The 14,475-nt window shown below is 35.6% G+C and overlaps 1 protein-coding gene across 1 annotated transcript in view; it reads left to right on the top strand.

The window, feature by feature from the left end:
- The window catches only part of AQR (aquarius intron-binding spliceosomal factor), a 118,092-nt gene that overhangs the window by 94,538 nt on the left and 9,079 nt on the right, over positions 1-14,475 (top strand). Inside the window, exons 28-32 of the mRNA XM_011992691.1 lie at positions 2,951-3,022; positions 4,408-4,595; positions 5,278-5,449; positions 8,681-8,851; positions 11,999-12,084. Coding sequence (XP_011848081.1) covers positions 2,951-3,022; positions 4,408-4,595; positions 5,278-5,449; positions 8,681-8,851; positions 11,999-12,084 — 689 coding nt within the window. The remainder of the gene's footprint in view (positions 1-2,950; positions 3,023-4,407; positions 4,596-5,277; positions 5,450-8,680; positions 8,852-11,998; positions 12,085-14,475) is intronic.

The raw sequence follows: 14,475 nt of genomic DNA, 5'->3' as shown, positions 1-14,475 counted from the left end.
CAAGCTCCACCACCCAAATTCAAGCGATTCTTCTGCCTCAGCCTCCCAAGTAGCTGGGATTACAGGCGCCCGCCACCAGGCCCAGCCAATTTTTGTATTTTTAGTAGAGACAGGGTTTCACCATGTTGGCCAGGCTGATTTCGAACTCCTGACCTCAAGTGATCCACCTGCCTCGGCCTCCCAAAATGCTGGGATTACAGGCGTGAGCCACCATGCCCAGCCCCGATTTTTTTCAAACATGAAGTTAAATATTAGTTCTAATTTGCTTGTCTGTTTTCAGGGATTGTTGATTCAATGTTGATCATCTTAAACCCATTTTGAGTTCTAGAAATTGTAGAAGGAAATTTATCAGAATGATAACAAAAACAAACAATTATAATAACCATCATTTGTTGAGCGTCAGCTATATACCAAGTTCTGTGTTTACAGTGCACGAAGTTCTATGCTTACAATGATTTATTTCTCTTCTTCACAACTAGATCTTTATATGAGCTCTCTCTTTTTTTTTTTTTTTTTTTTTTGAGACAGAGTCTCATTCTTTTGCCCAGGCTGGAGTGCAGTGGCGTGATCTCGGCTCACTGCAACCTCTGCCTCTTGCTTTCAAGCACTTCTAGTGCCTCAGCCTCCCAAGTAGCTGAGATTACAGGCACGTGCCACCACGCTCAACCAACTTACTGTATTTTTAGTAGAGACGGGGTTTCACCATGTTGGCCAGGCTGGTCTTGAACTTCCGAGCTCAAGGGATCCACCTGCCTCGGCCTCCCAGAGTTCTGGGATTACATCTGTGAGCCACTGCACCCAACCAAGATATCTCCATTTTATGGTTGAGAAAGGGTGACTCAAGAGAGAGATTACCTTAGAGTCACAGGTAATCAGTTACAGAGCTAGTATTAAAAGGTGGTTTTCTAAGAATTTAAAGTCTGTTGTGCCCTTACTCTTACACCACCCTGACCCTATCCTAGCAGCTATAATCCACTAAAGAACCGTAGAACTGTGGTAACGGTGGCTGTAGAATTTAGGAATCCTTTGAAAGGTCACGAAGACCAGCTCCTAGCCTGATCCCTGGCCTGGAGCATCAGGTGCCAACCCAACATGTAATATGTTAGTAGAGATTAGTAAGAGTTGAATGAATGATCTGACTAATAAATACATGGAACAAGTAACTAAAGTGGTGATAATTTTGCTTTGGAATTAAAATCTCCCTTTTAAAAAGCAAAATCTATAAATATTTTTTATAAGTAAAATTGCATTATATTTTCAGAATTGATTTTCAGAAAGCAGTCTTTTCAAGCTATCTCCTTTTGAGTTGCCCCCACTCTGTTTTGCATATTATACCTGTTATCCTGAGAGTCTACACAGGGACTTCTTAGACAATGTGGGTGTTTGAATTCCTCCTTCTGTTCAGCTCCCACAAAAATGATCTAATCATTTTAAGAGGGAAATCTGGCATTATTATAGAGCTAGAGAAAAGACCATCCACATGCCTACACCTTCGAGTAGTTTCAATAACAGTCCAGAATTGAACCATAACTTTAAAACAGGAGAATTAAACATTCAGAGTAAATATGCTCTCCCCATCTCCCACCTCTCTGGAAAATAAAATAATGGGAGCAATCTTTAAAAACAAAGCAACAGAACTCTAATGTATACTTAGATTCAAGAAGAAGGTATTGTACTAAAACAAGAAGATGTCATACTAAGTAGCGATCAGAATTAGAAGTGAAGAGGAAAGATGAAACATGTTGAGAATAGATCTAAATGAGAATTGGACAGATATAAGAGTAGTAATTGTCAAAGAAAGAATGAAATTTTCTCATGTTTGAGAAAGACTTGATTTTTCATTCTTTTACAGATGTGTAATACCTAACATTACTGGGAACTGGGCTAGGGAAAAGATACAGACATTAAACAAGTAAATATACAGATAGAATTATGAATGTGAAGATCTGAAAGACAAAAGAACAGTACTTTGGTACTTTGAGATCAGTTTTAGATTCGGAGGTCAGAGAAGGCCTAGATAAAGTGGCTTTTAAGCTGATATTTTAAGGATGAGAAAGAACCAACTAGACTAAAAGTGAAGAGAATAGCATGTGCAAAGGGCCTGAGGCAGGAAAGGTTTTGCCATTTCAGACAAACTGAAATAGGCCATTGTGGTTGAAGCTTAGGGAGTAAGGAAAAAGATAAAGTACAAAAGGAAGTCAGGGACTAGATTAAATATCAGTTCTTGGTAAATACATCCTTGCTGGCAATGTTAAGAGATTTTTTTTCCCTAAAACAGTAGTGTGAAGGATTTGAAATAAGGAGTTGTGGAAGTGCCTTGGCGGAGTCAAGACAGGAAGAGGAGGAACTAGTAAGGAGTTTGCTATCCGTAGTCATAGTGGTAGCTTGGATTTTTAGAGTGGTAGTGCTGGTAGAAATAAAGAAAAATGAATAGACTCAAGAGTTTCAAAGGTAAAATTGGCATGCTGTGGTGATGGATTAAATGCCCAAGGGTGGGACTGAAGTGGATTGTTGTGATGGGTAGGATTCATATAGGAAAAAAATTATCCCAAAATACTCCCTAGAGGAAGAGTACCAAGGGGAGCGACCTCATATATAATTATAAATTGATTCTTTCTGATGTAGAAATAAATAACTTAATTGAAAAGAACCAAATTGGCATTGCAATTCAAGAAATGATATACAAGATCTCTTCAATGTAAAGTTGTGTATTTAGGGGGCTTTCCTGAAGTCAAATACTTGAATTGGAAATGCAGAGGCATAGTGATAAATAAGACCATGAAGTTTCTGTTTGAATAATGTGTATGTTGTTATTTTTATCGTCTGAATAATTTGTATGTTGTTGTTTTTATCTGAAATTATTTGGGGGTTTTTGGATGATTATGTTTATTATGGTAGTTGTTTGGCTTTTAAGCTGTTTTTATGACAGGCTTTCCTCTTTCTTTCTCAGTATGACAACATTTTGATGGAAGAGGCTGCTCAGATTCTAGAGATAGAGACTTTTATCCCTCTTCTTCTACAGGTAAGAAATATAAGATCTGAGGCAAAGAAAATAGAGTTCTAAGAATGCTGAGGACAGCATCAGAAAGCTGTACAGTTTGGGTGTGCTAATTGCCATAGTTCTGTATTTTCCTTAACTTCATTATGTTTGGTATTCTATTTTAAGCCTGTAAACTTTCTTTTTTCTTTTTTTTTTTTGAGACGGAGTCTTGCTCTGTCGCCCAGGCTGGAGTGCAGGCACAATCTCCGCTCACTGCAAGCTCCGCCTCCTGGGTTCACGCCATTCTTCTGCCTCAGCCTCCCGAGTAGCTGGGACTATAGGCGCTCGCCAACACGCCTGGCTAATTTTTTGTATTCTTTAGTAGAGACGGGGTTTCACTATGTTAGCCAGGATGGTCTCGATCTCCTGACCTCGTGATCCACCCACCTCGGCCTCCCAAAGTGCTGGGATTACAGGCGTGAGCCACCACGCCCGGCCCTGTAAACTTTCTTGAATCTATTCACTCTCTATTTATTTAGTAGTTGTTTTGCTTCCATAAGTACTATTTAAAAATTCATAGTTTATTTCTGTAATTTTGAAAAGATTTAGTAATTTTAATCAAGAAAATTACATTGTTGTGCAGGTTAGTGGGAAGATGAGCTGTTTCTTCATTTCTTTTGTTACAATTGTTTGTAGAATTATTTTTTCATATTCACTGAATGCATTGTTTTTCTTTATGCCTAAGTTTTTGAGCTAAATTGTGCTATTTAAGAATGTTTTTTACTGTACAATATTCTTTACTATTGAAGCATTAAAAACAAAATGTGGAATTCCCAACTTAAGAATAGAGACCACTCTAATATGCAGATAAATTGAGTTCCAAAAGTTGTTTTTATAAGTGAAGCCACTTGGAAGTTGGAAATGTATTCTATCAGGATATGTTTCAAGGAACTAGGAGACACATAGAGTAGGAAATTGAAGTAGTAGTGTAGATAATTAAAGAAAGTAGTTTTTACTGCTTTGGTGGGTTCAGAATTGGTCCTCAGCTAATTGTGAAACATGTTTATTTCACATCTTTCCATTTCTCTTCTTGGGCTTCTATTTCCTTCTGTGTACTCATTACCTAATGCTGACCTAATCCTTCCAGACCTCTTTGGATTACCCTGCCTATTAAAGTAGGGTAATTCCATGCTTGCCTTCTAAATACCTCCATTCTCCCTCACCCACTGTCGTCCAAGGCAATAATGTCCATAATTAGTTCACAAATTGTTCTGTAAATTTGCCAGACTCCTCCTTGTGGAGCTGGTAAAGATTGGTAATTTTGTAAGATAAGGAAGTCGTTTAATGAAGAGTGAGTCCCTTGGGTAATAAATTGGAGACTAGAGGATAATAGAGTATTTTGCCATTTCCTTACTTTTCATTTCTAGAATCCTCAGGATGGATTTAGCCGACTAAAACGATGGATTATGATTGGCGATCATCACCAGTTACCTCCAGTTATTAAGAACATGGCCTTTCAAAAGTACTCAAACATGGAGCAGTCTCTCTTCACTCGCTTTGTTCGCGTTGGAGTTCCAACTGTGGACCTTGATGCTCAAGGGAGAGCCAGAGCAAGGTAAAGGAGACAGGAAAAAAAAAAAATCATTCCCATTTAAGGACATTTGTTCCATGATCCAAGTATTTGTGAATAGCTTTTGTGTAGACTGTTAGCATTCCTGGCTATCCAGGAACTTGGCTACCTGTAAATCCAAAAGCACTTTTGTCGACTACTGCAAGAGATATGAATGGACCAAATAATTTATTTCCTTCATTTCATTCATTAAGATTAATTTCAGTAACGTATAATCTAAGGGCTTCTTTTTGTTGTCCCTTCTCCTTCATGCCCCAAAAGGTATACAGTTAATATAATTTTGAAATCTTAAAAAAAAAAAAGTGGACAAGAGGAGAACACACCAATTCTTACTTCATAAAGGATGCAAGCCCCATCTCATAGTTACCTCCAAATGTCCTCAATTTTTAGTCTGCCGTGGCTTTTTAATTTAAGGGATAAAGATAGCATTGATCTCAGAGAGTGTGATAGAACTCTTATTTTTGTAGTACCTTCAGTCTTCTGACCCTTGGTTACATGAAGTAGGGAAGCTAAGGTTGAAAGAGCATTATTGCTTAAAAGATGAGCAAAAATGGCTAACATGAAAATTTGAAAGAAGTACAGAAACAGAGAAACCTCCTTAGGTATATTAAAAGGGATTTTACACTGCTAATATTTTCTGTTTGTGGGGGGATTTGTCTTTGGAAAGCTTGTGCAACCTCTACAACTGGCGATACAAGAATCTAGGAAACTTACCCCATGTGCAGCTTTTGCCAGAGTTTAGTACAGCAAATGCTGGCTTACTGTATGACTTCCAGCTCATTAATGTTGAAGATTTTCAAGGAGTGGGAGAATCTGAACCTAATCCTTACTTCTATCAGGTAAGAAAAAATAGGAAGCTTTTAAGTTTATTTTGCATTTGCTGGCCGACGTATGCCTAAATCAGTGATACTTAACCATTTGGCCTTTGAGAAAAGGAAAGTTGGAACCCCACCTTACACACAGCATACGAAAAATCAATTTCAGATTGATTAAAAATACATGGACTAAGAAGACTATAAACAAACTAGAAACTACTAGAAGAAAATATTGATGAATATATAGTGTTACAGTGAGGAAGGTCTTCCTAAGCTTGTTACAAAAGCAGAAATCATAAAGAAAAATACTGATTGGAGAAAAAATTTATTTTCAATATTTAAAATTTGTTTCAATATTTAATGAACAATAAGTTGAATTCTGAATATATTTATAGAACTCAAATTACTTAAAAAAATCAAGACTAATAGAAAATATGGTATGCAATTCATATTTTATAACAAGTATAAATCACTGAATCACATTTTCACCTCTTTAACAATGCTCAGGGTTGGGGTAGGTTTGGGGAAACTTTATTCTCATACGATGCTAGTAGGAAAATAATTTGGTGGACAGATTGTTAACATATATTAAAAACAATGTTCTCACTTCTAGGAATTTATCCGCAAAAATAATTGGGCAAGTTTGCAAAGACTTGTATGCGTAATGCTCATCACTGCAAATTATTTTGGAAATGAGAAACAACCTAAATATCTGTCAGCAGGGATTAATTGCATTATTACATTCCATATAAAAGAAATACTAGATAGCCACTAAGAATGATAACATTGTGTTTACTAACAGGAAGAATGTTTATGCTATATTAAGTGGAAAAAAATTGCAAAGTGTATCTATAGTCATCTCATTTTAAAAAGAAGCAGCAATATATACATATAGAAATATGTGCAGATAATCTATACAAAATGACCTGGCAGCGTATACATCAAAATATAGTCTTTGGTTGATAGCATTTGGGGTTATTTTAAATTTTTCTTTTCTCTCTCTCTCTTTACAGCAAAATATCCAATATAGGTTGTTATATAAATTAGAGATCTTGAGTTATTCATGAAAAAGCATCATAGATCATCAGCTTAAATGTGTATGTGTAGATGTAACTCATGCAGATCTTATTTTCTCTCCAAATATTTGGTTATATTAAATCAAGTTACTCTATTTGTGTACTTACTGCCTGAGAACAGATGTGACCTTTTAAATGATAACTTTAAAAATATTAGAACCTAATTCAAATCAGTGATGTTTCCTAATAGCCACCTTAGAAATTAATTAAGTATTCTGTCAGTAATCAACTGATGTTTTCATTACATTAACAGCTTTTGGAATTTCTCCTTTGAGTCAGTTTCATTGCTTGAGTCATACTGTACTATGGATTGAAGCATTTTTATGCAGATTGGTTACCTGTTTTTCTTTTTCATTAAGCCTAACTCTAGATGAGTTTTTAGCGAGTCAAGAAATAAATATATTTTCAGATGATGATTTGCCACTATTAAATATATTTCTGAAGAGTTGAAAACACTATCCCCCAAAATAAGAATATTATGCATTTAAGTGATAACATTCGAAGAATTAGTGTCTGAGAGGGAAAGACTAGGTGGATAAATGAATAAAAGTCACTAATTGGAAGGGGACTTGACTCATTTGGAGCGAGTTCTAAAATGTTTGGTCACAGTACAGTTCATGTTGTTTTATTGTTAATGCTTCATGTCTAACCTTTGGGCAAAGTACCAAATTGGGAAATGTTAAAGAACAAGAAAACTTAAATGCTTGTAACTCAAGCTGTGTGTCACAAAGAACCAGAATATGAATGATATTTCTAGAAGTCTTACAGTAATCTGTTTCCTTTGCATGAAATCCAGCTTCCTTTTTTTTTTTTTTTTTTTTAATATTGTGTTTATATTCTTATTTTACTTTCTTCTTTCATCTAGTACTTTGGATTTAGTCTCTACTAAACTGGATCAAACAGCTTTGTGTGTCATTCCTCACCTTTAGGTTGAATAAGCCTTAGTTTTAAGCTCCTTACTAGTCTGTAATTTAACCGTAAACCAGACTGACCAATTTGAGGTCACATCCTCATCCCACCTAAAGTGATCTAGTAGAAGTGACAACCATCATGCAGAGAACAGAAACAAAGCATACAAAAAAACATTAAGAAACATGAGGAAGAAGGAAAAGCATTGTGTAAAAATTGAGTCAACTATAATACTGCTAGGTGTATATGCTGTTAAACTGGGTATTATATTTGTATTGGCTTCTTTTTTTTTTTTTTTTTTTTTTTGAGACGGAGTCTCGCTCTGTTGCCCAGGCTGGTGTGCAGTGGCGCGATCTCGGCTCACTGCAAGCTCCGCCTCCCGGGTTCACACCATTCTCCTGCCTCAGCCTCCCGTGTAGCTGGGACTACAGGCGCCCGCCACCGCACCCGGCTAATTTTTTGTATTTTTAGTAGAGACGGGGTTTCACTGTGTTAGCCAGGATGGTCTCGATCTCCTGACCTCATGATCCACCTTACTCGGCCTCCCAAAGTGCTGGGATTACAGGCGTGAGCCACCACGCCCGGCCCTGTATTGGCTTCTTAGTTACTTTGTTCCTTTATAGTTTTGTGTCTGTGTGTAACTACAGTTGTGGTACACTGTATAGAATTTTTTTATTTTTTATTTTTTGAGATGAGATCTCACTTTGTCACCAGGCTGGATTGCAGAGGTACAGTTGCAGCTCTCAGCAACCTCTGCCTCCTGGACTCAAGTGATCCCCCCACCTCAGTCTCCAGAGTAGCTGAGACTATAGGCATGTACCACCACGCCCGGCTAATAATTGTGCTTTAGTAGAGACAGGGTTTCACCATATTGTCCAGACTGGTCTCAAACTCCTAGACTCAAGTGATCTGTCTGCCTTGGCCTCCCAGAGTGCTGGGATTACAGATGTGAGCTACCATACCTGGCCAGAATAGTATTAATCCATATTGGGATTGTTGTGGTCTTAGGAATATTAAGCCTTTAAGTTGGTAAGTTTTATTTTAGGGTTGTTCCATGTATTGCAAATTAAAATTTTTTATTTATCAGTGTTAATGTAGCATAAGATTATCCCTGAGTTTTATGAACGGTGTTCACTTATCCAAGTTACTAAGTCTTCACTTCTTGCAGTGTGCAAAGTGAACAAATTGTGCTTATCTACATCAGACATTTCCTCTATAAAATTGAAACAAAAGCAAATAAATGCACAATTTGATTGTGTTTGCATTACAGAATCTTGGAGAGGCAGAATACGTAGTAGCACTTTTTATGTACATGTGTTTACTTGGTTATCCTGCTGACAAAATCAGTATTCTGACAACGTATAATGGCCAAAAGCATCTTATTCGCGACATCATCAATAGACGATGTGGAAACAATCCATTGATTGGAAGACCAAACAAGGTACTTTTATAATTATAATAAGTTCTCTTATTCATCATTTTGGCAAGATGGAAAGGTTTATATTGTTCTACTTTGTCTCTTTGCTATCTCTTTTTAAGATAGTGGAGAAAATGAAATAATGGTAACTATAAATAATTCTCTGACAACCCTATCTGGCAGTCTTGCTGGTTTGCTGTGACTTTCTATCTCAACTACTGCATAAAAGATATTTATTGATGGTAACAGAAATAAATGTTTCTGAAACTTTTTGTTCATAAAATGATATATAACAAAATTACATTATAATTTGTGTACTGTAATGAGGAGTATGTTTGTTTTGCTTTGCAGAGATATAATTTAGACTGTTTTTTATTGTGTGTAAGGGGAGGTTGTCTTGGGAATAAGGGAAGATTGTAAAATGTATTCAGACCTTGGGATTTAAAAAAATATTTTTTTATATAATGAAAAATGCATAATAGCAAATAAAATGATGCTTCTTTCATTAATGAAGTGTTGAATACATTGGAAAACACATAAAGATAATACTAATGATAAAATTAGGACTTTGGTTATGAACATGGCTATGTAAAAGCTCACCTTTTTTGGAAATTATGCAAAAGTAACAGGAAAATAACAGAAAGAGGGGACAAACTCTATTTTTATAGACTATCTGGACAGTAGTAGAAGAAAAGAGGGCCTTTTGTTATGAAAATCATCCAGCCTTCAGAAAACAGCCTTGCTCACCCCATCTTAACGTCTCACACGTAGCTAATCTAAGAAACTTACTTATTCAGTGATAAATAGTATAAAGGGAACTAGCACAAGCTCAATTTATAGGAAAAAATGAAGAACAGAAAAACATAGATAGGATACATGCTCTGGAGAACATGTTGGCCTGGAAAAGATGAAATTTTTAAATATACATTTTGCTGTAAATTGGAAAATACTTAATGAAGTAACCATATCTTTGAGGAACAGCTACAAAGCAGAGAAATGTAAGAACTCAGAAAGAGATGAAATGTAAGCCGGAAGAAAATAAAATCAGTGGAATGAAAACAAAATCAAAAGAATATAGGGAAGAATAGACACTGCAGAATACTTCATAAGGAATAGAGTGAAACTAAGAAACTAATAATTTTGCAAGTTTAGAAATAGAAGGACCTCAATATTTGAGTCCTTTTACAGAAAATCTGACTCAAATAATAAGGAAAGTTACTGTCTCTCATAACAAGATGGAAATAGGGTGGTTCCAAGGTTGGGTTACAGGGTAGCTCAATGATGTTATTCTACCCTGCCAATGTCAGTATGTGAGCCCATTTCTCCACATGGTCAGAGTGGCAAAAGAATTCCCAGGTATAATAGCCACACATAACAACAAAGGACTTATATCCAGAATATATATGAACTCCTATAAAAGTTATTAGTAAATAAGGCAGACCAATACAAAATGGGCAAATGACTTGAACAGACACTTCACATAGGAAGACCTACAGTTAGCCAATATGTCATGAAAAAGTGCTTACCATCATTAGTTGTCAAGGAAATACAAATTAAAACTACAATGATATACCACTACCTACCCAAAAGAATATGTAAAATGATGAAGATTGACATTATGACAAGTGTTGGCAAGGATCTACAACAACTGAAACTCTAGAACGGGAACATTGCTGGTGAATGTGTAAAGTGGGATGGCAATTTTGGAAAAGTTTGACAGTTTCTTATGAAGTATGCATTTACTGTACAGCTCAGCAGTTTCACTTCCACATGTTTATTCAAGAGCAATGAAAACATGTCCACAAAAATATTTGTACATGAATATTTATTGCAGCTTTATGCAAAATAGCTTCAAACTAGAAACAGACCAAATTTTCATGAACAGGTGAATGGATAAACTGGTATATTCATTCAGTGAGAGAATACTCAAAAAGGTATGAATTTCTTGTGTACACACACATGAATATATCTCAGAAACATGCTGATTGAAAGAAATAGGACACAAAATAATATATCCTTTTGATGCTATTTTTATGTAATTCTGGAACTGGCAAAAAATAATCTATAGTGACAGAAAGTAAATCAGTGGTTCCCTGGGGCTGGTGGATGCAGATTTGACCAAAATGAGGCCTGAGGTGATGGACATTTTTATTGTGGTGGTGGTCACATGGGAAAATGTATTGTCAAAATTCATCAAATTGTACACTTGAACACATTTTATTGTGTAGAAACTATACCTCCATGTAGGTGACTTAAAAAGTGTTTTGTACACTTCCTAAAGATAGACTATAAATTACCGTTTCTGCAGGGTAAGCAATAAACTTTTTGTTGAATTGATGAAAAGATAAATGCCTGAGTTGCCAATATTAGTGACTGAAACCTTTCTGAACTTCCCTATTTGTACATACAGTGTTTCTTTTCTTCTTTTTTTTAAAAAACAAAACAAAACAAAACAGGGTCTTACTCTGTTACCCAGGCTGGAGTGTAGTGTCATGATCTCAACTCACTGCAACCTCCACCTCCTGGGCTAAAGCAATCCTCCCAACTTAGCCTTCTGAGTACCCGGAACTACAGGCACATGCCACCATGCCCAGCTAATTTTTGTATAATTTGTAGAGATGGGATTTCACCGCATTGCCCAGGCTGGTCTGTAACTCCTGGGCTCAAGCTGTCTGCCCACCTTGGCCTCCCATGTACATATATTTTCAAACTGAACAGAAAGTACAATGAAGATTATTTGTTTTTTTTCTTTGATGGAGGAATGCTGTAGACATTTACTAGTGGTATGTTAATAAATAAGCATACTAAGTTATGTTGCTGAGCATCAAACTGGGATACCAGTTAATAAGCTAGACATAGTCCCCGCTTTCATGAAGTTTTGCAGTCTAATGGGGGAAGACTGTTAATTCCAAAAATAGTTATTTAGTTATCAGCAAAGGTGAAGACAAGTGCTATAAGTGTGAATAACATAAGGATTTAGTTTGATCTGGTTAGTATGGTTTATTTGATAACGTTCATTAACTTGTTCTTGGAATTCCAAGTCTATGATTATGTTTCTTTTGGGTTTGATTATTTTAAGGATAAGATGTTTGTTTGTAGCACATTATTTAAATGATCTCTAGCATCTTTTGGCTTTGCAAATGCACCATATTTTGCATTTTTTATTTCCAGGTGACAACTGTTGATAGATTTCAAGGTCAACAGAATGATTATATTCTTCTTTCTCTGGTACGAACCAGGGCAGTGGGCCATCTGAGGTACGTAGGAAAAAACTTTCATAATGTTTATTGAACTTTACTATCTATTTCAATTTTGAAATTGTGTGGCTAAGTGTTCTAAATATTTTTTAAGTTTAAACTATAATTACTCGGCAACATTTGCTGCTTTTTGTTGGAATGTAACATCAGATTCCTTGTAGTAACTATTGTCATTGCTGCTGGATATTTTTACTCTTAAATGTTTTAGTAATTTTAACAGTTTTACTCTTTAGTAACACTCAGAGATAGCATTTTATCATAAAATCTTAATCTGTCCTGTATCTGTTAGAAACGTAATATCAGAAATTAAAGGAGGTAAAGAAATTAAAGTCTTCAGAATAAATTTTCATTGTATAATATGTTTTCTCATTTTTTTTCATACACAATCTTTCAGCTTCAGTGTTAGAGGATAAAGGAGCCATTTGTTCTCCCTGGATTAAGAATTGTCAAAACAAACAATAATCTATTTTTATCATTTATTATGATGTATATATGTGCTAGAGATTTATGGAAATAATATCTTCTTCTTATAAAGCATCCATTTAGTTTTATATAAACCTTCATGTTATATGACATACTAACAAAACTAAGGAGAGTTTATTTTATTACTTTATTGGATAGACATGAAAAGAAAATTCTCCAGGCTCTCATAATATTGTCATTAAGATCTATTTGAAGCTTAACCCAGTAATCAGGTTTCATGAGATTGATAACTTTTATGTAAGGGTAAGTAAAGATGTAATGGTTTAAGAAATTGTTTCACATTCTAAAATAGTTTGTTTTTGCATATTAAGTGTCAAGCCAGTATTTACAGACTTTTCTAAAAAGCAATTCTTCTCACTGAGATTTATAAACTGCCGTCTGAATGGGCTGTCACTATGGTTTACATAATTAACATCTCAAAAACTTACAGTATGAATATATGAACACTCCTTCCGCCCCCCTCCTCTCCCTACCTGTTTTCTTAACTCTGTGGTACTTGGTCTTCAAATTCCAGTGACTTTAGTTCTATGCTGCCCTTTGCCTAATGTTTCTGTAAACTTAGAAAAAAAGAAAGATTTTGATGATAAAATGCTTATAAATGAAGGGTTAAAAGAACACCCGATTTCAGTATTGTCTTGAACGTCAACATTTTCTAGCAAAAATACCTTTATCCCAATAAGGTAAATTTATTTGTATTTGCCAAAATTTTCCTTTGAAACGCCAACTTCTTCATGGGGGATAGTGTTGGTGGCGGTTGTGCATAGAAGTGATATGTCAGTTTATTATTTATGATTCCAGTTACCCAGGTAGCTTAGCCTAGGTATCTTAGCTAGAATTTTATGAAACTTTTAATAAAAATTTCTGATTTTTAGAAAGCTAATCTTTCAAATTCTTCCTTTTATATATAGGCAAGAAACTATTTCTGTTTCAGGATACCAGGGAAACCTACTTCCTGCCATATTTCATTTTTTTAATAACATTATTGAGATGTAATTTGCATATATAATTTATCTATTTAAAGTGTTCAATTCAATGATTTTTTTGTATATTAACAGCTATGCAGTTATCTCCAAATCAATTTTAGAACATTTTCATCACTCTAGCAAGAAACCCTGTACTTAGCAATCACTTCCCTGCCCTGTCCCCCAAACCCTTGGCAACCACTAATTTACTTTTTATCTCTGTAGATTTGCCTATTTTGGACACTTAATATAAATGGAATCATATAATATGTGGTCTTTTGTTACTGGCTTCTCTCACTTAATATATGTTCAAGGTTCATTGTTGTAGAATATATCAGTACTTCATTCCTTTTCATCGCTGAATAGTATTCCATTGTGTGGCTATGTCACATTTTATTTATCCATTCATCAATTGGACATTGGGTTGTTTCCATTTTGTGGCTATTAGAATGAATAATGCTGCAATGAATATGCATATACAGTTTTTATGTGAACACTTGTTTTTCTTTCACTTGGTTATAGACCTAAGAGTAGAATTTCTGGGTCATATGGTAACTCTGTATTTAGCATTTTAGGGAACTCTTAGACTGTTTTCCAAGTGCCTGCCTTATTTCTTTTGCTCACACCTTTTTTCAGCGAGGGTGGACTAATTGGGTGATTGGGTTGGAGCCAGCTTCAGTTCCAGAGGCCTGTTTTAGGACAATGTGGAGCTGTTTAGTAGCCAGAGTAGTGGTACAGTTCTGGTCCCTTTTCCAGCATTCATTGTTCTTGTACCGAACTGATTTGGACAGCCTAGCTACCAATAGAAATGCGTGTAACCTGTTCTGAGCCAAGTAATGAGGCTGCAGCTTTCCTCTGTTGTTTCCTCATAGGGGTTCTATCAGAGTGTTGGCGTTGTTGTTTAACAGTGCTTTTCCTCTCCAGCCATCTTCTGGGGACTAAGAAA

The sequence above is a fragment of the Mandrillus leucophaeus genome, unplaced genomic scaffold (assembly GCF_000951045.1).
Source record: "Mandrillus leucophaeus isolate KB7577 unplaced genomic scaffold, Mleu.le_1.0 Scaffold417, whole genome shotgun sequence".
NCBI classification, from domain to species: domain Eukaryota; kingdom Metazoa; phylum Chordata; class Mammalia; order Primates; family Cercopithecidae; genus Mandrillus; species Mandrillus leucophaeus.
This window is presented reverse-complemented; position numbering and strand designations above follow the sequence as displayed.